Below are 25,802 nucleotides of genomic sequence, written 5' to 3' on the forward strand. Positions count from 1 at the left end.
AATACTATTTGACAATAATAGGGAATAAACGAAAATGTTTAAAAATGCTTAGGAGCACGCTCGCTGGGCTGAATGTAGCAGGCAGGTGGAGCAGGACAGGTGTGTCCTCAGATAAGATTTTTATCGATTTGATGTCAGAGTGGCTTCCCTGGGCTTTTCAGGGGCCAGAATAGGTACACAGGGGAAAGTGGACTCTATCTACTGCGCAGCCAGCCTCCTGTAACACTGAGCGTTCCTCTGATCCTGCTGTCAATCTTCTCCCAGTGCTCAAGTGCAGCTTACATACATGATGGCAATTTCTCAATTATAGAAATGTCACTCTTTAGTCATAATAGCAGCTTGCCTTTTTCTCTTGCGAGCTGACATTTGCATGATGACTGTAATGTATCAAGTAGTGCAAATTGAGACTAAAACTGTGTCAATATTGCCCACTGTAAAGTGCTTATGCTCACTGTATGATGGAGAGGATTCAGCAGAATCTATGTTATATGAAAAATATAGATATAGGAGATGTAGAATACCTTGATGTGAGAGGGAAAACTTCAGGACTAACATTTCATAAACCCCCCTCAAATTAAATGTAAATACACAGCAAAGCTCTAATTTTTTGTGATACACTGTAACAGCCGATATTTGCAAATCAAAGACATTGTGGTATCTGTTGGTATCTATTGGTGTATATGTTGTCTGATAAACATTTTTACACAATATATAATGCAGAAAACAATGCTTGGAGTGGTTTAGAAATAGTGTTAGCTAATTATTAAATTTGTATTTATTGTTTATCTTAGTTGTCAGCAATTGACTGGCAGCAGACAGACAGTATTGGTGCTTTTGCTATTTATTGCATTTGCATTTAAATTTATTTTTTTTCTCTTATTTTCTTAATAATGTCGATATAATAATGTAATATATTGTTAAAGAAAGCTCAGTGAATCTTCTGAACCCCTTTGTCAAAGTCATATCGGTGCAAAACTGGTGAACAATGTACATTGAAAAGTTATATTTCCATTCCAGTTCAAAAATGTACTTTATCAGTCAACATATTGGTAATTGGTGAAATGTTTCACTCTAAAATTGGTGCCAGTATTAGTCTCAAAAATCCCATATCAGTCAGGTTTTAATAAATACATTTAAAAATGGTTTTAAATAAATTAAATAACATTTGAAGGGGAATAAACACACAAAACAAATGTGTATAAATGTGAATGCTGTGTGAAAATTCAGCATCAAATCACTCCCCATCCCCCTTATGATGTTAAAAAAAAGGGGACAACTTGGTATAATTTCCATATGCTGTGTGCCAAAGTGTCATCTCTTTGCACAGAGATACTTATACCTATAATAAATGTTGAGATTTCTTTCTTACTCCTTGTTTCTTCTTCTTTTCTTTCTTCTTTTTTTATGTCCCTTTTGCCAGCTTCTAGACTCTGGCGGCTTTAAAACGCCCTCTTTGGTTCAAGGGACTCAGAGCATGAAGACCAAGCCTGAAGTAGAGATGAGAGAAGGAAAAGAGGAGGGTACTTATTCAGATGAAAGCCTGACATGACATTAAAGAAGTGAGGAGCAAACAGATATGAGAGATGAAGGAGAAGAGAGGCCCTGCAGCTCAGGGTTTCTCCACAACATCAAGCCCGCGTTAGAACCGCTGAGATCGCTTTGCAGAGCGGTAACGGCCTCTCACTCTGTCGTCGTCGTCTTCTTCTGCCGGCTTCTGGGAAACAGACAGCCGTGCACTTATGCAAAGTTAGTCTATCATCCCCAGCTTGCCAGGGATCCATGCCTGGAATCAAAGTTATCACTGAGCAGACACTTAATATACCATTTGTCCCAGCTTCTGAGAAGTTAAATCAAGAGCTGTAGTCAAAACCACATTAGCTGAGTTTAAATCAATTCTGAAAACAGTCTTTTCTAGAAGGAAAACTAATGCTTCGGAAGTTAGAGAAAGAAGGAGTGCCTACAGAGGCGTATCTATCCAGCGGTGATAAAATCTTTGATGGATGAGGTCAAATACTTCATCAAAGGTCTCCCAGGCTATTTTCCTGGTGTAAATTTAGATCTTTGACAGCCATTACGTGGAGGATTATGTGCTTGTTATCTGTTACTGTGGCCTCATCGAGCGGTGCTGGTCCAATAATCGATGTGGCCAAGCCAGAGAGGCAGACTTTACATATCAATCTGTTTGTCGGGCCTGACGGTTTCCAGCCGCACCGGGAGATGTAACGGTCTGGAGATCTGGCTGTGAGACAGAAGCCAAAGATGAAGCTTTGATCAGATGTTTTTCCTCGGGTGTTTTAGATATGAAAGAGAATAAGGGCAGAGAAACGGTGGCTTTCATTTTTGTAGCTCCATATGCAGTCAAATTATTCTCAAAGCTGCTGATCAGAAATGTTGTTAAATCTTTTTTTTTTTACATTATTCATCCTGCCTTCTGACCTGCTCTGTCTCCCCTACTGTTCTGAGCAACTATAAGCAGCGCTTTGTCCGCACAGCAACTCATTTTCACTTCATTAGTGCAGAAACACAAAAGGGAAAAAAACAAATCAAACATCGCCTTTTGCAAACAGAGGCTGAAACAAGGCAATTTGCTATCGACCAAATGTTGCAAGGAAGCTGTTATTGCATTACATTTACATGCATTTCTATGTCACATTGAAAACATATCAGCTTGATCAGTCAGATTATCACTTATGTGATGAAATATTTATATCTAAGGAGGTTTGTTAGGATTTAAAAAACTACAACAATATTATTTCTAATTGTGACATGCTGTGAATTTGACTTTTGCAGAGCTGGGATGCATTAAAACGTGCATTTCCATGAGGATTGTGTTGTCGAATCAGTCTGGCGGGTGTCATTATGCATCCAGTAAGTGTGGTGAATTTAACTGTCACCCTTGGCCCCTTTCACCTGTTTTGCGGCGATGTCATTTTTGAGATTGCGTTACCGGTTGTGACAAGCGTAGCGGGACGTGACACGCTGTAGTCTCACGTTACTCTTCATCAACAGCGAGACGCTCGCTGTAGCAAGTCAGTCAGTCACTCAGTCAGGGGTCACGTAAGGACGGAAAGAAAGAGGGAGAGAGGGAGACGGAGACAGAGGGGAGGATATTTACGGCTCAGACAGTGGCGAAGGCGAGCTGCATCACAATGTCTGCTCCTTTACTGCCTGGCTCAAGAATTCTCTCTGGAGAGAGGGAATAAGCTGGTGCAGAGTATTTGCAGGTAATACGGGTCTCAAGGTGTGTGAGTGTCTGTGCACGGGAAAAAAAGCCAAATATCGTCCACTTGGGACGTCTTATAGCAGAAATCCATCAAGTCGGATTCAGTTTTGGACATCACAACAGCTTGTCTGTCTGTGATGCTCAGTATATTGAGGTGCTTTGTGATAAAGCACTTTAATTTACCCCTTTTTTTAGCTGTGCTTTCAAATGTGTCAAATTAGGCTTTTGTTAGTTGACATATCTGTCTCCTCCATAATGGCTATAACTGTGAGTGATTGTTGGAACACAGGGGACACCTGTGATAAAGTTTGTCCTGTGTGCTGTTGGCCTGTCAGGTCTGACTTCACCTCTAATCAAATGCATCCTCTGACAGAACTCTTCCTTCAATCATTCCAAGTGGTTGATATTCAGTCTGTGGTGTCCGCTTTCCAGTGATATAACAAGTCTGCCACAGGTTTTTCCCCAGGGCTCTGTTACCTGTCTCACTCTTTGTTCCACTGATTCAATCCCCTGCTGAATCTGTCAGACAGTCTGGCTTTCCCTTGGTTTTTAATGACTGCCCAGTGTGATACAGTCAGTCTGACACCTTCACTGACAGAGTGAAGAAACATACCGGTGCTGACTCGACTTGACTCCCTAAAGACTTGACTTGAGTTTAAGGCTTGGTTTGAACTCTGTTTCTTGAACTTGACCGATGTGGGACTTAATTTACTCCAAACTTGACTCAGCAAAGACTTCAGTCTTGAGACTTTGGCCAACAGAAGGAGGACTTGACTTGGACTGTTCTCTACTCCAAACTTGAGACTGAAGACTTGAACTCACTTTTAACATTAATATCGCAGAAAACAGCTATTAGCGATGAAAAGTGTGGCGTAATGAGGTCCTGAACAGAGAACCTAGAATTAAGTCCAACTTCAATCTAAGTTTTAAATCTCAGTTTTCACAAATTAAGTCTAATTAATGTCTGTAGTAATCATTTTGGGGATTTATCCAGGTTTCCAAGAACCTTTAGGTCAACAAAATAAGGACTTCATTGCTGAACATTTTTAAACACTAAAGACTAGAGACTAGATCTAGAGAGCTCTAATCTTTAGAGACCAAAGACCTTAAATTACAAGTGACTCCCTAAGGATTGGACTCTGGTGAGACTATCTAACTATGTAAAACCTGTTGCACCAGCTGTGTATAAGTTCAAACTCAGCCTAGTTATGGCTTAAATATCAGTTTTGATTTATGCATTACTAAAATAAAAAAAGGGCGCTGCACCGTGGAGATACGCTACAACAGAGCTCTAAGTAACAACTAAATTGTTACACATGCCCCTAGTGTAGATGTGTAAATCATAAAATCACAGAATTATAATGTTAAAACAGCTTTTTTTCTGCAACACAGCCTCATTTTTTTATGAATTACATGCCATTTTGGACAGTAATCCAGCAAAGTCTTATTTAAAAATGTATGTATATTTCAGTAATTGATCTAGCTTACCACCAAGCTAATGTGCACATTTCCACATAGATTTCAATGCAGTTCTTTTTGCAGCCTCTGGAGTCGCCCCCTGCTAGTTATTAGAAAGAATGCTGGTTTAAGGCACTTTTAAATTGGCTTCACTTTTTAGACCCAGAGGCTACATCCACATCTTTTATCCAATCTTTGATCCTGACTTGACTTGGACTTGAGACTGACACACTTGGACCTTCTCTCAAAGATGTGAAACAGCTCTGAGTTGCACAGGAAGCTCATGCTGTAAAACTTTCTTCCTGTAAATGGACTCTGTTGCAGCTGTACAAATGGGCAGGAATTCTATCTGGCGACCATTTATCTCTCTGTCTGTGTCTCACATGTGTTCACACACCCACAGATCGGGCTCTGGCCACGATTCCTCTGATAAATTGCTTTAGTCATCGGTCTTGGCTGTGTGTGAGCGCGCTGAGTAATGAAGAGGCCGGTGATGCTGTTCGACTCCTCCTCAGTTGCCCCAGAGCACAGGTGCTCTGCTCTTCCTGAGTGGGAGTTCTCCACTGAACGAGTTAGAGATTCATTCATCCTGCGAGAGGTCTCCTCAGTGTTTATGTGAGAGGCAAGCTCAGATTTTGTGTTTTTGGCATGTGTGAGAATAAAGGGCTTCAAAGAAGGGTAAAAAAAATCCCATTAATCGTGACTAAGACACAAGTATGTTCCAGTCCTGTGATGTTCTCCGTGTTCTCATAATTGACAATAGACAAGCGCATCGTCTTTAATGCCACACCATCCTCCTTTCTCAGTATTGACATATGAAATATGTTAACTTGGGAACTATAGCCAAGACATGGATGTGAGCTGACAGCTTGCTCACTGAGCATATTAGATTTATCTGTATGAGCATGATGCTCCCATTGTGAGACATATGAACATAAACCTGGAGGCGTTTTTCCAATGGAAGTTAACTGTTTCATACCTGGAGAATTGTCTGTAGAAGCTCCCTGTGCATGTAGATTGTTGTTGATTACCTTAACTCTTTTTGATAGCATTTGTCCTGAATTGGTGCTACACTTTCACCTCTTCTCACGATACCAAGAATCAATTCAAAATCAGCTCATGGTGCTTTTAGTCATTCCGACTCTCTGGAACTTGCTTCCACAGGAAAAAAGGTCTGCTACAACTGTGTCTTCTTTTAAAAGCAGACTAAAAACATATCTGTTTTCATTAGCTTTTAATTGGGTTTTTAATTTCCCTTTTATATAAATTGTATATCCTTTTAATCGTAATACATTTGCATCACACACGTTTGTTCATTTTAATGTTTTATATCTGTAATAACCTTCTTCATGTTATCTAACCTTATGCTGTATGCTTTTATATTTGAATTTTTGTTTCTTTTGTCATGCATGATATTTGCCTATTTTCTTTGGTTTGTTTTGTTTTTCATTTTATTGAAGCACATTGAGTCTCGTATGAAATGCGCTATATACTGTAAATAAACTTGACTTGACCTCACAGCAAGAGGGTTGCAGATGTGAATCCTTATCTTCTGTGTGGAGTTTGCATGTTTTCTGGCTTCCTCCAGTCCTAAAATATACAGCTTAGGTTTTATTGGTGACTCTAAATTACCTGTTGTATTGAATGACAGCGTGAATGGTTGTCTGTGTTTTTAGTCAGTCTTCTACTGGGTCCAATCTAAATTTATTTTCAGTTATTACTGCTGAAACTTGAGAGCCATTAAAAATAACACTGCTGTCTGTTGATCTTCACATGTGGCCTATTGTTTATGTTTTAGCTTTCTCAGCTCAGCTTTAGCAAGAAATCTTCCACATCAAAACTATATGTCAACACCCCGGAATTTCTTTCGGTAGGTTTGTTTTTTGAGTTTAGCATCATCTCTTTACTCAATAAAAGCTGCCTCCAGCGGTAGTGTTTGCTCTTTTTTTCATATCACTTCTCTACTTTGGCGGGTGTTTGGGATGGTGATAAACGTTGCTTGCCAAAGCATTCAGCCATAGTTGTGTTTACTGTGAGCTTTACCTTCACTTTGATTGACAATCCCTTGGGCAGTTCTGCTTCTTCGTCCTCTCATGTTGGATGTATTTTTTTTTTTAATATTAGACACTTACAGTGGCTATGCACATGGCTGTAGTAAAATATACACTTGTTTCATTGACCCTATTGGGGCCCTGCATTGGCCCGACATCTCACTTTGGTCCACATGCACACTTTTTTAACTCAATCTTTTTAAAAATAAATTGTTATTGAAGCTAATGTGCTGACTTACATGCACAGTTTAACATTGTTTTTCACAAGTTTCCTGCTTTTGTGTTGCTAGATGAACTATAGTAGCGTCTGGCTGGGACAGGGGGGTGAGGTGTGTTATCCGGTCCTACTTCAGAGTGAACGGCATACTGGGAGCCTAATGTTCTTTTAATGGCTGGTGTGTTGCTGTACCGCAGGCAGAGCCTGGAGGGGAGTAATGGCGCTGATTGATAACCTGCACATCTCCTGCCAGCCTTCATGACGCAGCACCTAGCAACTCATACTGCCAGGTTTACCATCCAGGGCCACGACTGACAGCGCTCACGCATACAGCTCGCCACAGTGACTCAGCAGTCGAGGATGGAGGGATTCAAATACTCCCTTGAAACCTATTCCTGCTTTGCAGCCCTTGCTGCTTGCATTTAATTTAGGCTTGTTGTTGCATGGAATCAATACTCCTAATCATTCAGTTGTTGTGTGTATCCTGGCTGGACAATTAAGTTATCAAAGCGCCTGGAGTCTCTCTTGAGTCACCAACACTGGTTTTTAACCCTCCTACTGACAAAAAAAATGGTTTCATAACAGAACTTTTTCACAGTTGTGATCAGTAATCAGCTTCCCTGTTGCCCAATAAGCCACAGTCTCACATGATTGGTGCCAAGCCGTTCTGCAAGGTCACCAAGATGGCGTCAGCTCCCCCCTTCCCTCCCAAGAGGTAAAGCTTTACTCCTGAGTTACAGCCACATCTCCACCAGTTTTGGAAGAAACACATGGACAGAGCATGACTACAGAAACAGGGCTATGGGGGACTGTTTGCTGATTTCCATCAAAGGGTAAAACAACATCAAAGGAAAAATGGGCGCCCTCTGAGAGAGCATGTCCCCTGGGTCGATGAGGAAGGGCAGGGCCGAGGGAAGTTGGTTTCACACAACTTGAAATGGAGCTGAGATCACATCAAGGCTGGGCTTTGATGCAATGAATTCCGCACCAAATTTTTGTTACGGTCTACTCTGATTGTACAGTTAGTCTGCTGTAAATGCTGAAAAATGAGTTTCTTGGTGTTTAAACGTCACAGTATTTTGCTGCATAGAGTATCTTTACAATTACTGCCAAGCCACAGCTTTTACACTTGACCCTTCTTTTTATTCTGCACCTCAGACAGAAGCTCCTTCCAGTTGATAACAAAGAGATAAGCCAAAGCGTGAGAGCGTGACATCAGAACTGGAAGCATCAGTCAGAACAGTTGTGATTGGGGGTCCAGTTATCAGTTGACTGTGAGAGCACAACACTGTAGTTCACACCGCTGTTGTCGACTCCCACACTTTCCTCCTCCTCCTCCTTCTCTTGTTATGGAAAAGCTCTCAGGCTGCAGCCGCTGTGGGCAAGCAGCCAGCCTGCTGCCACAGCTCCTATACATAACCGCAGAATGGAGGGAAGTCCAAAATTAAAAGCATTGTTATCCCTGCGGCTGGTGGCCACAGAGAGACGGAGTGACAGGCTTATTTCATTGTGACGTCTCGGGCGACCTTGGCTTCGGCCTCTAGTCTGCTCCCCCCCTCCAGACACACTATTCAGAGCTGCAGTCTGGGACCTTCGGGAACCAGGTCCTGTCAGCAGGAACGCAATCACAAAGCCTGCACAGAGTCCCAGAAAAAAAGCATACTGCATCTCTCACTCTGCCCGTGGTGAGCGGGAATTTCTGTAATTCCAAATCCCCTCCTTTTTTTTTTTTCTTGATTCAGTTTGAGCCCCGAAATGTCCTTGTGAATGAATTTGAATATAATGTACTATTAGGGTTGCCATGGTGATGGCTGCCGTCTGTGTGCATGTCAGTTGCCATGCAACTTTTTTTCCCCCTCTCCAGTAGAAAGCTACGGCGCTATGTGCAAAATGCTACACTGATGATGCAAATCAGAAGAGAAGCTGTGTCAGTGTGATCCATTTTTACATGTGATCTATTGTGGTTGAAGCCAGTGTTTATGTCTGATCCCTTACTTAAGTAAAAGTACTAATACCACACTGTGAAATTACTCCACTACAAGTAAAAGTCCTGCATTCAAAACCTTACTTAAGTAAAAGTACCAGCATCAAGTATCAGCATCAAAATGTACTTAAAGTATCAAAAGTAAAAGTACTTGTTATGCAGAATGGCCCCACTCAGATTGTTATATATATTCCTAACCATTTCTTAACCCTCTGAACCCCAACAAGCCGTTTCACTGTAGTCTTGTATTCCACGTTAATATATAAAATATTTATAATACATATATATATATATATAAAATATATAAGCCCTGCACCTGTGTGATAAGCACAATAATGGCTAGAAGTCTGAACAACTCAAAAATGTATTTTTATGCAGAATAACAGTTATAATGAAGGAGGTTGAATTTTTCTGATTTATTATTATTATTTTAGCAAAGATTTTTATTGATTTTTTAGCATTTCAAAAAACATTTATGCAGTTATTCATGTATTCTCAGCGATAAGAAAAATAAAATAACAGTACAATGTTATGGTAAAATAATAATAATAATTAAAAATATATATATATATATATATAATAAATAAAAAAAGAAGGGGGAAACAGAAAACAACCACATCTATGTAAGTACTTAAAGCAAAAACACAAATTTGAAGGCACATGACTGTCACTTCACCTTTCAACTTGATGATATATATGATATATATATATTAATTGGAATAAAATTGAATTTATATTCAAATATTACCAGAGGGTTAACAGCATTGTCACAGCATAAATTATGATTTTTTTTAATAAGCACTGGACTCCAGTGTTTTTTAGGGTTTCAGTTTGAGGCTCAACAATAAGTATTGCCTGACAGCCTGATTGCAGAATATCATCTCTCCAGATTAAGACCTATGGTTCAGAGGGAAAACAGCAAGTATTGGTGGGAGCATCATGATCCTGGAAGTCTGCTAGAAATACACCCCTGAGGTTGTAAGATTACCAGACAGGTTGATAAAAGTTGATTCAGGCTTAATGACTCTGAATTTGTTTTCTGGAGTCATTTGTGTGTTGGCATCCCTGCTGTGTCCACACAGTGTTCTCATTGCAAAGAATGAGGGGGCTGCGTTTTGTAATGTAGCACTAATGTCTGTGTGAACAGACTTAGTACGCCTCCATCCACCCAGTAGGAATCCCTTGTGCAGCAAGATCCCTCACCGGTTTCCCATCTGTCCGAGGTGCTAGTATTGTGGTTTCTGCACCTGTGGGTGAGTGTTAAGCATTGCAGTGAACCTCTCATCCTGAATGAGGTTTCAGTAGTGCCGCGACCCTGACTGTCATCCCACATTATCTTCTACCTACACATGTGCACGGAGCTGAACTATGATTCAGCTCCCCTGCAGGAAGCCTGAGTCTATCTTTTGTCCAGGCAGCTTGTCCTCCTTTCCCCAACAAAAACCTTGCTCTGCTCTGTGATAAGTATACATTAAACACTCCCTGCCACTATCTCCACTCTCCCCCACACACCTTCCCCTAGCATCACCCCTCGTGCCCTGCAAATTAAAGAGCGTGTCTATGAGGCTGAGCCGGCCTGGCAGCGCTGATGAGGTGTAATCACCGTGGAGAGGCTCAGCTGCTCTCTTCACACCCTGCCATTGAGCTCATTAGGACAGGAACATGACGCTAAAAAAAAATTTAAGCGAAAGAAGGAGTAAAGCTACAATGTCATGGAGCTGCTATCACTGCAGCATTATGGTGTTTCTAAGAGCGGGTGATGGGCTTGGAACGGTTGCAGCTAGTGTCGTTTCTACAGATGTGAAGACGGGAAAAACTCATTTTCTGCTGCTACTACTGTATTCTTGCAGCCTCAACTCTTTTGCAATTACTTGCACTATATTGCGTCTGAGCCCACGCCATTATAGTCAAAGCAGTGAGTTAAGAGCGGCGAAGCAGCGAGCATCTCTGTTTTCATTTTCCAAATGCTCGGAACAAGAAGAAAATTGTGTTCTTTTGTCATACAAAAGTTGATAACCAATTTAGTTGCTTATTTTACATTATTGTTTGTCATTCGTTTTATTCTTTGTTTCTCTGCTGCAAAGTGGAACCAGGAGACATAGAGAAGTGTTTTTCTAAATTATCATTTGTTGCGATGCGGTGCCCATTATTTCATGCTTTTGAGTTTCCCTCGGTAAGAGGCAAACACATCAGAAAGCCATTATAATATCTCGTCATTTTGTGTTGTTCAATTGGCATTAGTCATAAGCCAGATATTACTCAGAAGCTAGATATTGCTTGGGATGAATGGATGGATAGATGGATGGATAGATAGATGATTGACCAAAGTGCTGTACAGTTAAGCCTCAACACACAGAGCAACAAGCACAAGGTAAAAGAGGATTATAGAAACAATATAATAACAGCAAAGAATAAATATATATATCCTTTATTTAACCAGGTAAAAGTCTCATTGAGATTTTAAAAAATCTCATTTCCAAGAGATAGCTGGCCAAGAAAGCAGCATAAAAAGAGACAAGTTACAAAATTTAAACACAGTTATCTTAAACAATTAAATACAAATACAGCCATCACAACAACACTGAAGGAGCCTCAGTAGAGACTTATAAGGAGCAGTCACACTGACCAAGGGAAATTATTTCTTTATCCTTTAGAATCGATTTAAATTCACAGATTGTGATCAATTCAGACCATTTCAATTCTTTTTGCAAATTGTTCCATGATAAAGGGGCGGCGTAACTAAAAGCTTTCTTACCTAATTCAGTTCTCACACTTGGCACCAACATCTGTACTGTCAAGTGTGAGTTATGAAACACAGAGCACAATAATATACACAGTCCAACTTCTTAAGGCTCTGATTAGTTGCATTCATAAAAAACTAAAAAAAATTGTCTGGTCCGATAACATTTAGAAAGTCTAGAGGAGACAATTAAACGTACAATTAAATAATTTATTCCAATTACGGAGCACTAAACCAAAAAGTAGCCAGCTTGGCTAGTGGATTCATGTGCCTTTGAGCTACCCTCATAGGAATCAACAGGGTCCTGCATCCAACACCGTATCTGGTTCTCTTTATACATCCATGCTTTCTATAGTCAAGTTGTAAAATCACAACCTTACAGATGTCCTGACAACTTGTTTAAAGGTTTCTAAATACATCTGTGTTTCTTCGTGGATTGAGTGTTTTGATACTTTCACAGCATTTATATGGCAAATAGACTTGCTTTATAATCAAAAACAACATGGAAATCTAACTTTTTACAAAATGGGACCTTTAATATCACCTATGCGGAGAATTTTAAATTTCCAAATTTGAAAGAAAAACTGTCTTTTTGCATCATTCTGATTTATAGCTCCACATGGCAGCAATATAACCAGGATGACTCAGATGTAGTGTGTTGTCTCCTCAGTCTCCAGAGCGGGGCTCTTTATTTATGAGAAATAAGGCCTTATGAAAGGATCAGCACCCTACTACCCTGTGCTTTTGTTGTCGGTCCTTCTCATCTCACACGTCTCCCACAGAAACACAGGTTGCCTGAAACCAGACCTCTCGTCCTGGGGGGTGCAAATCCAATTTCACATGTCACACTCACAACAGATTATTCATGCAGGTAGGGTGAAGGGTGCTTAGGTGTGTGTGTATGTTCAGATACACCTCTTTAGAAGTATGTGTCTGTTAATGTGGATTGTGCGAGTGAGTGCTCATGTGTTGCCCAAGGGCACTGCCACAAAAGGAGGCAAACACCACAAACACACACATCTCCTTTCACCCCCGTGGAGAGTGTGCATGTGTGGTCTTTTATTTAACAGAAGGCCATCAGTGAGTCATTCTCCTAAAGAGCACCCTTGGGTACTTGTCTGTCTGACACACATGCAGCGGCTGTCTCAGAACAAGGCTTGCTGGTCAATGTTTAATGCTCCATAATTGGTTTTACAGAGCAGCACAGCCTGCAGGATGCCAATGCTGATTTGGAGCTGAGCAGCTGAGGCTGGCCACCACTGCACTCCCACCTGGTCTTTTATTGTGAAATGTTAGTTCATATTATCCCCTGTGAGAGGTGTAACTGTTTTCTGGCAGTCATTACAAGGATTAAACTGTCAAGGTTAAGCTGCACAATCTTATCTGTTATCCCTTCCTACTTTTTCTCTGTCTACTCTGCTTAAACCTGCCCAGAAACATAATCACAGTATATCACAATGACCATGACTTGAGTTTGATACCAGAGAGAGTGGAGTTTCACCTTACCTTACCTGCCTTTCTCTCTCTTCTCATAGAGAACCATGAGCACTGTGGAGGAGGAGCCGGATCACATGATACCATGAAGACAAGCCTGCAGGTCCTGCGCTGCCAGCTGCTGAGTGAGTAGACCCAAGGGAGGGACAGAGGCACCAACATCGGGTCCTGGATAAGAACCAGTGACCCGGAATGCCTTGTGGGCATTACATATGTGACAAGAATGCATAGTCTCATAGCATTGTATGCTAAATCTAGGAAATATCCGGGAAAGTCTTACAAATAAGAATATAGCAACATAGAATGCAACACAAAAAATGAAGTACACACAAAATGCTTACATGCGGTGAAAAGAAAAAAAAGAGCCTCAAAAGTGAAACACATTGCAGGTTGGGACCATTTACCCTAGGACCCAAAGCTTTCATACAGCCAGGGTTGAGAGTGAGGTTGTTCAGCCTTTTATCACCAAATGGTGTCTGAATAACAACATTTTCTTAAGTCATTTTGCATGTTGAATAAAGAGCCATAAAGTCCACGTAGGGAGGAGGACAGGGTGGAGCGATAGGTCAAACCAATACATGACCACGTCCAGAAGACTGCTGTTTGTGTCCCATGTGAAACCAAAAGTCAACATTGACGTATTACAATGACTACCTAACTTGCTTCCCACATCTAGATCATAGTGAATCTTAACCAAGTAGTTTTGTTTAAATTCACAACATTAACCTAATTACCTAATTAACATTAACACTAATCTTTAAAGTGTCTGAAACTGAAATTTTGCGTCCCTCAATAACAATTTGGAATTAAGTATTCGGTGATAAATGAAACACAAAATATCCTTTAAAGTAGTGTACTGTTTATCTGCCTCCCCATTAGATCACCTTGGATCATTGCTTGTTGATTAGGCTGTGTTAACATTATATGGGATGGATGATAGAGATGGGAGAGACTGTCATGTTTATTTTACTAGCAAGCATTTATGTCATCTGATGTTGGCTTCATGGATGCAGAGTTGTCTGTGTGATGCTTAAAGATACCGTCCATCTTCTCTAACTCCCAACAAGTCAGCAAATGTTATCCACCCATTAAATGGCCTTTATCAGTTTTTATCAGCCTTACACATATTGGTTAGAAGGTACCTGCTACACCTACTATATGTGCAGAAACTTGTTATAACATCATTAAATTGCTGGTTGCAGGTTTGTTAGGTTTAGATGCCAAAACTACGAATTAAGTTTAGGAAGAAAAAAACGACATGGTTAGGTCTTGGTGAAATAAAACACTACATGGTTAAGTTTAGAAAAAAATTGAACTGTATATACTGTAAAGTTACTTTCTATTTCATACTTTTAGTTTGACATGGGATTTCCCACGAGTGATTAACCACCCCAAGCTTCCGCCTTGGGTGGACGTTATCAGAATTTTAAATTTCCAAATTTGAAAGAAAAACTGTCTTTTTGTATCACTCTGTCACTACTTATACTACTTCACTTCTTCCTTCATTTCTCTTATAACTACAATGGCCACTAGAGGTTGCTGCCTAACAATGTAGCTGGCCTTTTAATGGTCTCACAACAGGCTTTTGAACCTATTAGACCCCTTCTAACCCATACCTATGAGGATAATAACTGCAGATAACGCCCATTCAATTGCATTATAACATTTGGACTGGCTGCAAATATGTTTATCGCCCAAACTGTCAAACTAATCCATTAATCAAGCTTTTCTAACTGCAAGTCTTGCTGCATTCTCTTGGTGATTCGTTGTTTCTGGAGAGAGTCTTGAGAGAACTTGTAGATATCAGATACTGTACCTACAGTGCTGTGTCCCTTAAGTTCTTATTATACTTTGAGTCTCTGCTGCTTTAAAATGCAGAGGACAGGATCAAGGCTCTGTACACAGCTCTGGCAGGCTACCAGCCCAGAATGTCACATGAATATGGAACATGGGGGTCAGACTGGGACCCACCAGGCTCCTGGACAGTTAGCTAAACAGGCTGATGATATCTTGTATGCACCCCAAGCTCCACCTCGGGGCAGCAGAGCCAAAGGCTGTCTGACAAATCTGCCTCAATCCCTCAGAAGTGATAAACTCGGACTGCACTGCTGTGAGTGAAGTGCTTTAAGCTGTAGTAGAGGTGGAGCGAGGTCACGTTGCAGTGGTTTAAACTAAGGAAAAGGAGGTCTAAGTCGAAACTGCAGCCTAGCTTTGTACAGAGTTTATATTAAGACCATACTTCAGAGGCAATCTTTCTTTCTTTCTTTGAAAGGAAGGCGCTCTCTTTTGCGTTATTCAGCTGGAGATCCGGCTGAGGCCTGAGTTTCCTCGGGCACATTACACCTCCATCAGGGTTTCCTCTGTACAGTGTGCAGAGCTGAAAAGCCCACCTGAGATCTCTGTCTCTACGCTATACAGAGACATTTCTCATTTCTCTCTGTCTGTACCAGCCATCTGCAAGAGACAGATGTCTTTAACATCCTTCGGCTGCAGGCAAGAGAAGAGATGCTGCAGATAGAAGAGAACTAAGATGGATGATACCACATCATGACAGGTGTCAGAGCATGAAGAGTTTCCCTCTGGTCACTCTCTGTGTTTCTGTTTCTCCTGTCTTCCACCTTTCGTCCAAGCTCTCCTATGCGAGCATGTTGTGATGACATAATACACCTGAAACGTTGCAGAGACTTGTTACTTTTCTAGCAAATTACGTTTCGTCTGGCAGCTCGGTCTTCACGGCAAAGCCTGACAAGAAAGGCAATTGCTTGCAAATTGTGTTTTGAAGCCAGCTCCTTGAAAGACCAGTTGGTGTGAAGTGTAAATGAGTACACAAGGCTTGAGTAATCCTCCCAATCTGACTGTGTCTTGCCTCGTATGATTAAAGTGTGTTGTTGCAACAGTTTGTGGTCTTTTTTTCAAGCCGTGAACCACAGTGAAAATATTGAAATCCTCTGTAAGTGGAAAACATTGATGGTGTCTGTGACTGTAGGGCTGCAATTCAGTGTTCTCCCCAGATTCCAGACAACTTCCTGTTTAACATTTCTCCTTCCTGTTAGATTCTTTGCCGCTGTCAAAGTAGCTAAATCACTATCTCGGTAAACAACACAAGCAGTCTTTGTTGTTCTTGTTTTCGCATTTTCCCTCCGCCTGATTCCAAGATAAACGCGTCTCTGTTCAAAGCCGCCGAAGCCCCGACAAACAATTTGCGGAGCATTCAAACAGGAAGCCATTATCCTGTTACGAAAGCTTTTCCCTCTTATCTCAGTGCTCACATCTGTAGTGCCCTCTCCCCGCTCTGCTCCGCCTCGCCTCACCACTACTCCGCCCATCCAGTCCTCACTCCGTCAGGACGGTTTCAGCCATCCACAGGATGTGCCCTATCTGTCTGTTTCCCCCCACGGGACAGACACTCTCCACAGAATGGCAGACGAACACACCCAGGAGCAAACCAAAGGAATTTGTCTGTTTGTGCTACTGCTAAGATGACTCTCTATTCATATGCCAAAGACATGCATTCCCCTCTAAATTAGGAAGAAATCTAGCTATTACTGTCATTATACAACACAGGATTGCACAATGAAATAAAAATAATAAATTCATAAAACGTTTTTTTGCGCACGTACAACTTCACCAGAAAGGAAGGAAAAGCATTTATTTCCTTTTAGGGTGAAATGGAAGATGAGACCACCTGACTCATCCAGATTTTATAGCGTTACACTGAGTTCAACAGGTTATATTTTATTGCTTTGTTTTTTCCTGACCCATTAAAAAAAAAACCCTCCAGCAGTGATGGAATAAGTACTCAGATCTCTTACTTAAGTAAAAATACTAATACCACACTGGGAAATTACTGCACTACAAGTAAAAGTCCTGCATTCAAAACTTATTAAAGTAAAAGTACAAAAGTATCAACATCAAAATGTACTTAAAGTATCAAAAGTAAAACTTGTTATGCAGAATGGACCCACTCAGATTGTTTTATATATTCCAAATATATTATTGGATTATTATTATTGATGTATTTATGTAAGCAGCATTTTACTGTTAAGGTAGGGCTAATTTGCTACTTAGGCCTCGTTCACACGAGGACGCTCGCGGGTGAAAACGACAAAATATTTTATCGTAAGTGCCTTTCGTTTAGACAGTGACGGCATTTTGGGGGCTTAAAGACGCAAAAATCTGAAACCACCCTCCAAAGTGGAAAAGTTAAATACGCTCTGCCGTAGCGTGTCCGTCTACACTGCCAAGACGCAAAACTCTGCTCAGATCTGCTCACGTCACGTATGTGTTTATGTCACATACATGCTCCAGTACAGGAAAATAAACAAACGTGGGATTATTTCCATGCGTCGGACCTTCAAGCTGCTCTGGCAGCTCTAATAAACTTACAGGAGTCTTTCCACCAAATGTACAGGATATGTAGAGATAGTATTAGTGAACAGAGAAGGATCTGTAATTACCTCTATCACATTTTGGATGCAGCAATTCGTCGGAGGCGAGCCAGACGGCTGTGAACGAGACCTGGGAGATCTAGTGATGGTGGATAACTTTGTGGAAGGAGAAGCTGATGAAAATGTGTGGCGTGAAAACTTCTGCATGCTCAAAGATGCTCTTATCGCTTTAAGTGATGCCGCCTGGCATGCATACAATCGAATTTCACACACTTTTGCGTCACCATATGCACGCAAATTTCCTCCCGAAAATGCTCGTCTAAACGAGGAATAAAAAGTGAAGACGCGACGCCACTTTTGCGTCTTCTGTTCAGACCGTCCTCGTGTGAACGGGGCCTTAATATACTTTAAATTATAAATACGTGTTTTCATTTTAAATTTATCGTGTGTTTTTTGTTCAATCTTAAGCTGAAAAAAAATTTATGCTGTTGGCTAAATGTATTGGAGTAAAAGTTGCATAAGTGGAAATGCTCAAGTGAAGTACCTTAAAATTGTACTTCAGTACAGTACTAGAGTAAAGGTACTAGCAGCAGCATTAGCACTCATGGCTGTAGTAGATGTAGTAATCAAGGTAAGGTAGTAGTGTTAGCAGAAGCAGCTACAGTGGTTGCATTAGTTTTAATGATAGCAGTGTTAGCAGCAGCAGTATTGCTGTTATAAAAGTGGTCCAGGAAGTGACAGTCGTAGTATTATTCATGGTATGAATGGCAGCAGCAGTTATAATGGAACAGGTGGTACCGGTGCTGATAGTTCTGTAGCAGTGTTGTTGGTAGTGGGTCCATCGGAGTGACTCAGGGCCGATAGCGCTCTGTCCAGGCGTGATAATCCAATCTTACCAGCAGTTAGTCAGACAGCTCTCCAGTCGGCCTGCTGATAAAAGGTTTTGTCTGCCTGAAGCTGATGGATCAGATGTGTGTCTGCTCTCTGACGGCACGTCAAAGCTTAAAAATAAAGGTCTGGACTAACTTCAACAAAACTCCCCATTTAAGGCTTATGATTACTTTGATTCGGGTCTGTCGGCCTTTATCCTCGAAAGTGAGATATGAATTCATTTTGTACCAGGGAGCAGAGCTGCGGTGTGTGTGTGTGTGCGCTGGTATGATGTGATAAAGGCTCATTGGTATTCTGATGAACGCTGCAGATAAAGCCTTCTCCATTTGCCCCGAGGGATTTGAGGGGAATCCCGTGGAGGTTTGTCTGCTGCTGAGGAGTGGTTGTGATTAGCATAAACGAGGCTAAATGTGATCCACGGAGGGCCGGCTGGTTGGTGAGGAGGACATCCTTAATTATTGGTTATGGTTCAATGCCTTGGGGTTTCCAAACCAGCAGTAATGCATGTTTATCCTATTAGTGTTTATTATTAATGAGGTGGACACACAGTGGTTCCCTTTAGTTCTTGTTTATTTACAGCTGATGATGTTATTGAGTGTCGACAGAGGATCTGTGTCTTGCTCAAGGGCACATTGACTTAATTGTTGATAGACACAAACTGTTAGTCAAGTCAAGTTTATTTATACAGCAGATCTCAAATGGCAAGTTTCATTTGGATGGAGCTCCTTATCAGTCAGTCAGTCAGATTTCTTTAACGATAACCTAACCAAGATAATTTTAAAGACACTGTGGTTAAACTTCTGCATTTTTCTGAGAATTTGGAAGTTGAACTTTCAGACCAGCAAAAAAATGAAATATACAAAGGATTCAGTATTTCTCTACCAGGATTTTATTCCTGGTTGTTGGAGAAGTCTTTGAAACAACAACACTTCATGCTGGGAAATTAAATTAGCAGAAACTATAAATAAACATCTGAAACAACTTGGTATCTTGGTGGGGGTGTGGTAATTAAATCTTTTATCAAATTTATTTGGAGAAATTATTGGTGATCGCTCCTTCATCTGTTTCTTCTATCATGATGATTAAAAAAAAAATAGAAATCTAGAAATAAATAATCTGAAAATAATGGTGTTAAAATAAGTTATTGCTTAATCTGTTCTTAAGTGATATGACAAGTTACGACAATTGTCAATAAGTCATTATGGACCTAACAGATGCAGATCGATAATTAAACATTTAGGCTGTTGTTAAGGTTAAATTTAAGGGGACATTATACCTTTTCTGCTAACAGATGCAGCTCATTAATGAAACACAAAAATCATGACACTAGTAGTTTAAGTCTTGTAAATTAAAGTAAAATTAATCATTCCAGTGATCTAATTTCTCTGAAGTACATAGATCCAGGTTGTAACTAAATATATATTTTTTGTTTTTGTTTTTCATCTCATGACTTAACCATAAACATTATCCCCTAAAGCATACAATCAAATGTTAAATCAATTTGTTGTTTTTTACTGTTAGTTTAACAAATTAATTTAACAGGAGTAGCACAGCAGTGCATATTAATACAAAACAATTGTGCACCAAAGGCTATTTTTATGTGTACTCCCTGAACTATGACAATATTAGATTATCATTAAAAGAGTTGTACATATTCTATAAGCTTGCAGAGCAATAATAAAATAAGAATATAGTGAGTACATATGTGTATATATACTGTATATATATATATGTGTGTGCGCGCGCGTGCACGTGTGTGTGCGCGTGCGTGTGTGTGTGCGTGCGCGTGTGTATATATATATGTATGTATATATATGCATGCATATATGTGTATATGTATATATATATGTGTGTATATGTATACATATATATATACATACATACATATATATATATACATATATATACATACATATATATTTACACATATATATATATAAACACACATATATACATATATATATATATACTCACTATATTCTTATTTTATTATTGCTTTGCAAGCTTATAGAATATGTACACATTACCCAGGGGGCAAAACCCATATTTTTTGGAAAACCGACACGGAATGTTGTAAAAGGTTTCACACCAGAAATGATATCTAGGACCTTCAAGGATCACAACCTGGGTGGACAACCCGGTCAACTAGCTACTGGAAAGCTACAGGGGGCCAAAATCCCCCTTTTGGGGACATTTTCCTGGCGAAATTTTGTAAATGCAAATATTTAGGTACTACAAAGGCATAAATAGTCCTACAACTTTAAAATTTGGCAGAGAGTATCCTGACACATAGGGGAAAGCAGGAAAAAAAGATGCTGGGGTTTACTGCAACTCTAGTTTAAGATATCACCCTCAACATGCCAAAAAAGACAAAAAAAAGTACTGTTCGCCTGACAAATGCTCATGAAAATTCATATTTTTCAACACTTTATGTTGAGTATCTATACCTAACATATATATAGAAAACTTCCCTAATTCATAAGCTTCCATTTGAGTCCAAGATGGCCTTTCTACTAGCTACTGGAAAGCCATAGGGGGGGTCCAAACAATGCAACCCCTATTGTGAAAAAAGAGTCAATTATGCGGATCAGACTCCATTCTATTTCTGAGTGGTTATTTGGAGATAGATTTGGAGAGATCATTCTATAAAAAACTGAGCCAACCTATCGAAAGAGCACAAAATACACTTTCAGATGATGCCTTGGTTAAGCAGCTTGGTTCCCACTAAAGCTACATGAGGGAACTGTGCATTTTGTGGTCTCCCCAAAATGAACAAGCAGTGCACTTGTGGTCTTCTGGATTGCTTGCTGTTCAAAATTATTTCTTTATAAAATACTGAAGGATTTAAATTAATATTATATACAGAAGGACAGTATGTATGTTTGCCACCTATGCTAATTTTAGATTTTTTGATGTTTCAGAAACTGAGAACTGTTTCAGCTTGCTAGCAAGCTATTAAGCTAGCAGCTAACATTCAGCTAACATTCTGAAAGAAACTGTAAGTCCCTTGTACTGTATTTTTCATTTTATCAATATATATATATATATATATATATATATATATATGTTTATCACTGATTGAGAGTATTCCATGTGATGTACCAACCATTTGTTGCAGTGCTGTATGGGATTGATGCCACACCATGATGTACACGATGAAACATCTATACTGTATTTAGCACAAGTAAAGAATAGAGTGAGTATATTGAGACAGGCTGCACTACATATGCTTCAATATATTTTAATAGAACATTATATTCAGTGGTGGCTAGTGGTGAAATTGATTGGGTGGGTTAACAAATAAATTATAAAGTAAAAGTAACTCTCTCTCTCTCTCCCTCTCTCTCTCTCACACACACACGCGCGCGCCGTGATCCACCTCATTCATGTTAGCGCCTGCCATTTTTCTTCTTCTTCTTCTTCTTTTTCTCTCCCATCTTGTCATTGGTCTGAAAACAGCAGTATTGGGCTAAATGAAATCAGCCCAAATGACAAGTAAATCACGGGGGAGTGAAACGACACCTGTCAATAAGTTACCGGCCACCAGCCTGCTTCTAATTGGTCAGAACCGATCGGCCTGTGGGCTGAATGAAAGTAGCCCAAATGGACAGCAAATGGAGAGGGCGGGACATGGACGGGCCTGTCAATCATTTACACCCGGAAAATAAATTAGAGCACCCATTTAGAGATATCCATGTTTTCCTTTTAACTGTTTGGTGCTTTTGCCACTTTAGATTTGACTAAAACTACATTACATTACATTACATTACATTACATTACATTACATGTCATTTAGCAGACGCTTTTGTCCAAAGCGACTTACAATAAGTGCATTCAACCTGATGGTACTAGACATAGACCACAGGAATCAAGTAAGTACATAACTTTAAGAGCTAACTGTCATTGCTACAGGAGTGCTATATGTTAAAGAAGAAAAGAATAGAAAAGAAGAAGAAGAAGAAGAAGAGCAATTTTTTTTTTTTTTAAATATATATATGTGTTAGGTGACCATGGCTTAACCGAGGTATTGTTGGAAGAGATAGGTCTTCAGCCTGCGGCGGAAGATGTCCAGGCTGTCTGAGGTCCTGATGTCGGTGGGGAGCTCGTTCCACCATTTGGGAGCCAAGATAGAGAAAAGTCTGGAAGTGGTTTTGAGGCGAGTTGACCCACGCAGGGTGGGAGTTGCCAGCTGTTTGGCTGATGCAGAGCGGAGAGGACGGGCAGGGGTGTAGAGTTTGACAAGGTCCTGGATGTAAGTAGGACCTGAACCGTTAGCAGCAGAGTACGCCAGAGCTAGAGTCTTGAAGCGTATCCTAGCAGCCACCGGTAGCCAGTGCAGGGAGCGGAGGAGAGGTGTTGTGTGTGAAAATTTGGGAAGATTGAAGACCAATCGAGCAGCTGCATTCTGGATGAGTTGCAGAGGTCGGATGGCTTTGGCAGGCAGACCTGCCATGAGGGAGTTGCAGTAGTCCAGGCGTGAGATGACCAGTGCCTGGACCAGGACCTGAGCTGCCTTCTGAGTGAGAAACGGACGGATTCTCCTGATGTTATGCAGCAAGAATCTGCAAGATCTGGTGGTAGCGGTGATGTTTGTGGAGAGGGACAGTTGGTTGTCAAGAGTTACGCCAAGGTTTTTGGCGGTTTCTGTGGAGACAACCACTGTGTTCTGGACAGTGATGTGGAGGTCAGAGGTCAGAGCCCTTCCCTGGGAGGTAGAGTAGCTCAGTTTTTCCCAGGTTGAGTTTGAGGTGGTGCGAGGACATCCACTGGGAGATGTCGGCCAGACATGCAGAGATACGTGCTGCTGCCTGTGTTTCAGACAAACTAAAACTAAACTTTAAACAACAATCTTTTGTATGTTATTTAGACAACTATAACTTTCTCATCTTTATTGCATAATATAGGGAGGGCTTAGCCCTGCTAGCCCATTTATACCAGCCATCACTGATTATATTGTAATTTTTCACAATTTAATCCACTACTTTAAATTTACAATTATATAATTTGAGTAATTTCTTTGTATGTTCCTTCTTGTAGCAAGATGACAAGCCAGCCAAAGAAACGTGGGAGATATTGCCATGCGGCTGAAACATGGTCTGGTGGCAAGGGTTGTGAAGACAAAAGCACTGACTACACAAAGTGTATCATATGTCAAGGACAGTCTGATACATACCTACACTTTATTACTCCCATAACGAAATCCAAGTTTAAAAAAGCCATTAATGCACGTCAAGATGAAGTCTTCCAAAGACTGCACCATGATTCTGTGTCAGAAAAATGGTTGGAAGACAGTGCACCAAAGTGGCACCCAAAATGTCGGAATTGGTACATAAATGAGAGGAGCTACCAATACGCTGAGAAGAGAGGTTCAGCTGATGTGAGTGCACAAGCATCAGATTTAGCTGATCCAGGATTCAGCTCCTCACACAATGATGTCAGGTTCACCAGGCGAAACACTGAAAAATTTAAATCCAAGAAGAGGTGTATAATTTGCAATAAGCAGTGGCTGCGAGGAAAGGAGCCAACCTCTTTGGTATCCTGTAGCAATGACAGTTAGCTCTTAAAGTTATGTACTTACTTGATTCCTGTGGTCTATGTCTAGTACCATCAGGTTGAATGCACTTATTGTAAGTCGCTTTGGACAAAAGCGTCTGCTAAATGACATGTAATGTAATGTAATGTAATGTAGTTTTAGTCAAATCTAAAGTGGCAAAAGCACCAAATAGTTAAAAGGAAAACATGGATATCTCTAAATGGGTGCTCTAATTTATTTTCCGGGTGTAAATGATTGACAGGCCCGTCCATGTCCCGCCCTCTCCATTTGCTGTCCATTTGGGCTACTTTCATTCAGCCCACAGGCCGATCGGTTCTGACCAATTAGAAGCAGGCTGGTGGCCGGTAACTTATTGACAGGTGTCGTTTCACTCCCCCGTGATTTACTTGCCATTTGGGCTGATTTCATTTAGCCCAATACTGCTGTTTTCAGACCAATGACAAGATGGGAGAGAAAAAGAAGAAGAAGAAGAAGAAAAATGGCAGGCGCTAACATGAATGAGGTGGATCACGGCGCGCGCGTGTGTGTGTGAGAGAGAGAGAGGGAGAGAGAGAGAGAGTTACTTTTACTTTATAATTTATTTGTTAACCCACCCAATCAATTTCACCACTAGCCACCACTGAATATAATGTTCTATAAAAATATATTGAAGCATATGTAGTGCAGCCTGTCTCAATATACTCACTCTATTCTTTACTTGTGCTAAATACAGTATAGATGTTTCATCGTGTACATCATGGTGTGGCATCAATCCCATACAGCACTGCAACAAATGGTTGGTACATCACATGGAATACTCTCAATCAGTGATAAACATATATATATATATATATATATATATATATATATATTGATAAAATGAAAAATACAGTACAAGGGACTTACAGTTTCTTTCAGAATGTTAGCTGAATGTTAGCTGCTAGCTTAATAGCTTGCTAGCAAGCTGAAACAGTTCTCAGTTTCTGAAACATCAAAAAATCTAAAATTAGCATAGGTGGCAAACATACATACTGTCCTTCTGTATATAATATTAATTTAAATCCTTCAGTATTTTATAAAGAAATAATTTTGAACAGCAAGCAATCCAGAAGACCACAAGTGCACTGCTTGTTCATTTTGGGGAGACCACAAAATGCACAGTTCCCTCATGTAGCTTTAGTGGGAACCAAGCTGCTTAACCAAGGCATCATCTGAAAGTGTATTTTGTGCTCTTTCGATAGGTTGGCTCAGTTTTTTATAGAATGATCTCTCCAAATCTATCTCCAAATAACCACTCAGAAATAGAATGGAGTCTGATCCGCATAATTGACTCTTTTTTCACAATAGGGGTTGCATTGTTTGGACCCCCCCTATGGCTTTCCAGTAGCTAGTAGAAAGGCCATCTTGGACTCAAATGGAAGCTTATGAATTAGGGAAGTTTTCTATATATATGTTAGGTATAGATACTCAACATAAAGTGTTGAAAAATATGAATTTTCATGAGCATTTGTCAGGCGAACAGTACTTTTTTTTGTCTTTTTTGGCATGTTGAGGGTGATATCTTAAACTAGAGTTGCAGTAAACCCCAGCATCTTTTTTTCCTGCTTTCCCCTATGTGTCAGGATACTCTCTGCCAAATTTTAAAGTTGTAGGACTATTTATGCCTTTGTAGTACCTAAATATTTGCATTTACAAAATTTCGCCAGGAAAATGTCCCCAAAAGGGGGATTTTGGCCCCCTGTAGCTTTCCAGTAGCTAGTTGACCGGGTTGTCCACCCAGGTTGTGATCCTTGAAGGTCCTAGATATCATTTCTGGTGTGAAA

At 40.3% G+C, this 25,802-nt stretch overlaps 1 protein-coding gene across 1 annotated transcript in view; it reads left to right on the forward strand.

The window, feature by feature from the left end:
- Positions 1 to 25,802, forward strand: part of tmem108 (transmembrane protein 108) — a 57,821-nt gene that overhangs the window by 16,871 nt on the left and 15,148 nt on the right. Inside the window, exon 2 of the mRNA XM_059327019.1 lies at positions 13,209 to 13,292. Coding sequence (XP_059183002.1) covers positions 13,253 to 13,292 — 40 coding nt within the window. The 5' untranslated portion in view covers positions 13,209 to 13,252. The remainder of the gene's footprint in view (positions 1 to 13,208; positions 13,293 to 25,802) is intronic.

This window comes from Centropristis striata, chromosome 23 (genome assembly GCF_030273125.1).
Source record: "Centropristis striata isolate RG_2023a ecotype Rhode Island chromosome 23, C.striata_1.0, whole genome shotgun sequence".
Lineage (NCBI taxonomy): Eukaryota > Metazoa > Chordata > Actinopteri > Perciformes > Serranidae > Centropristis > Centropristis striata.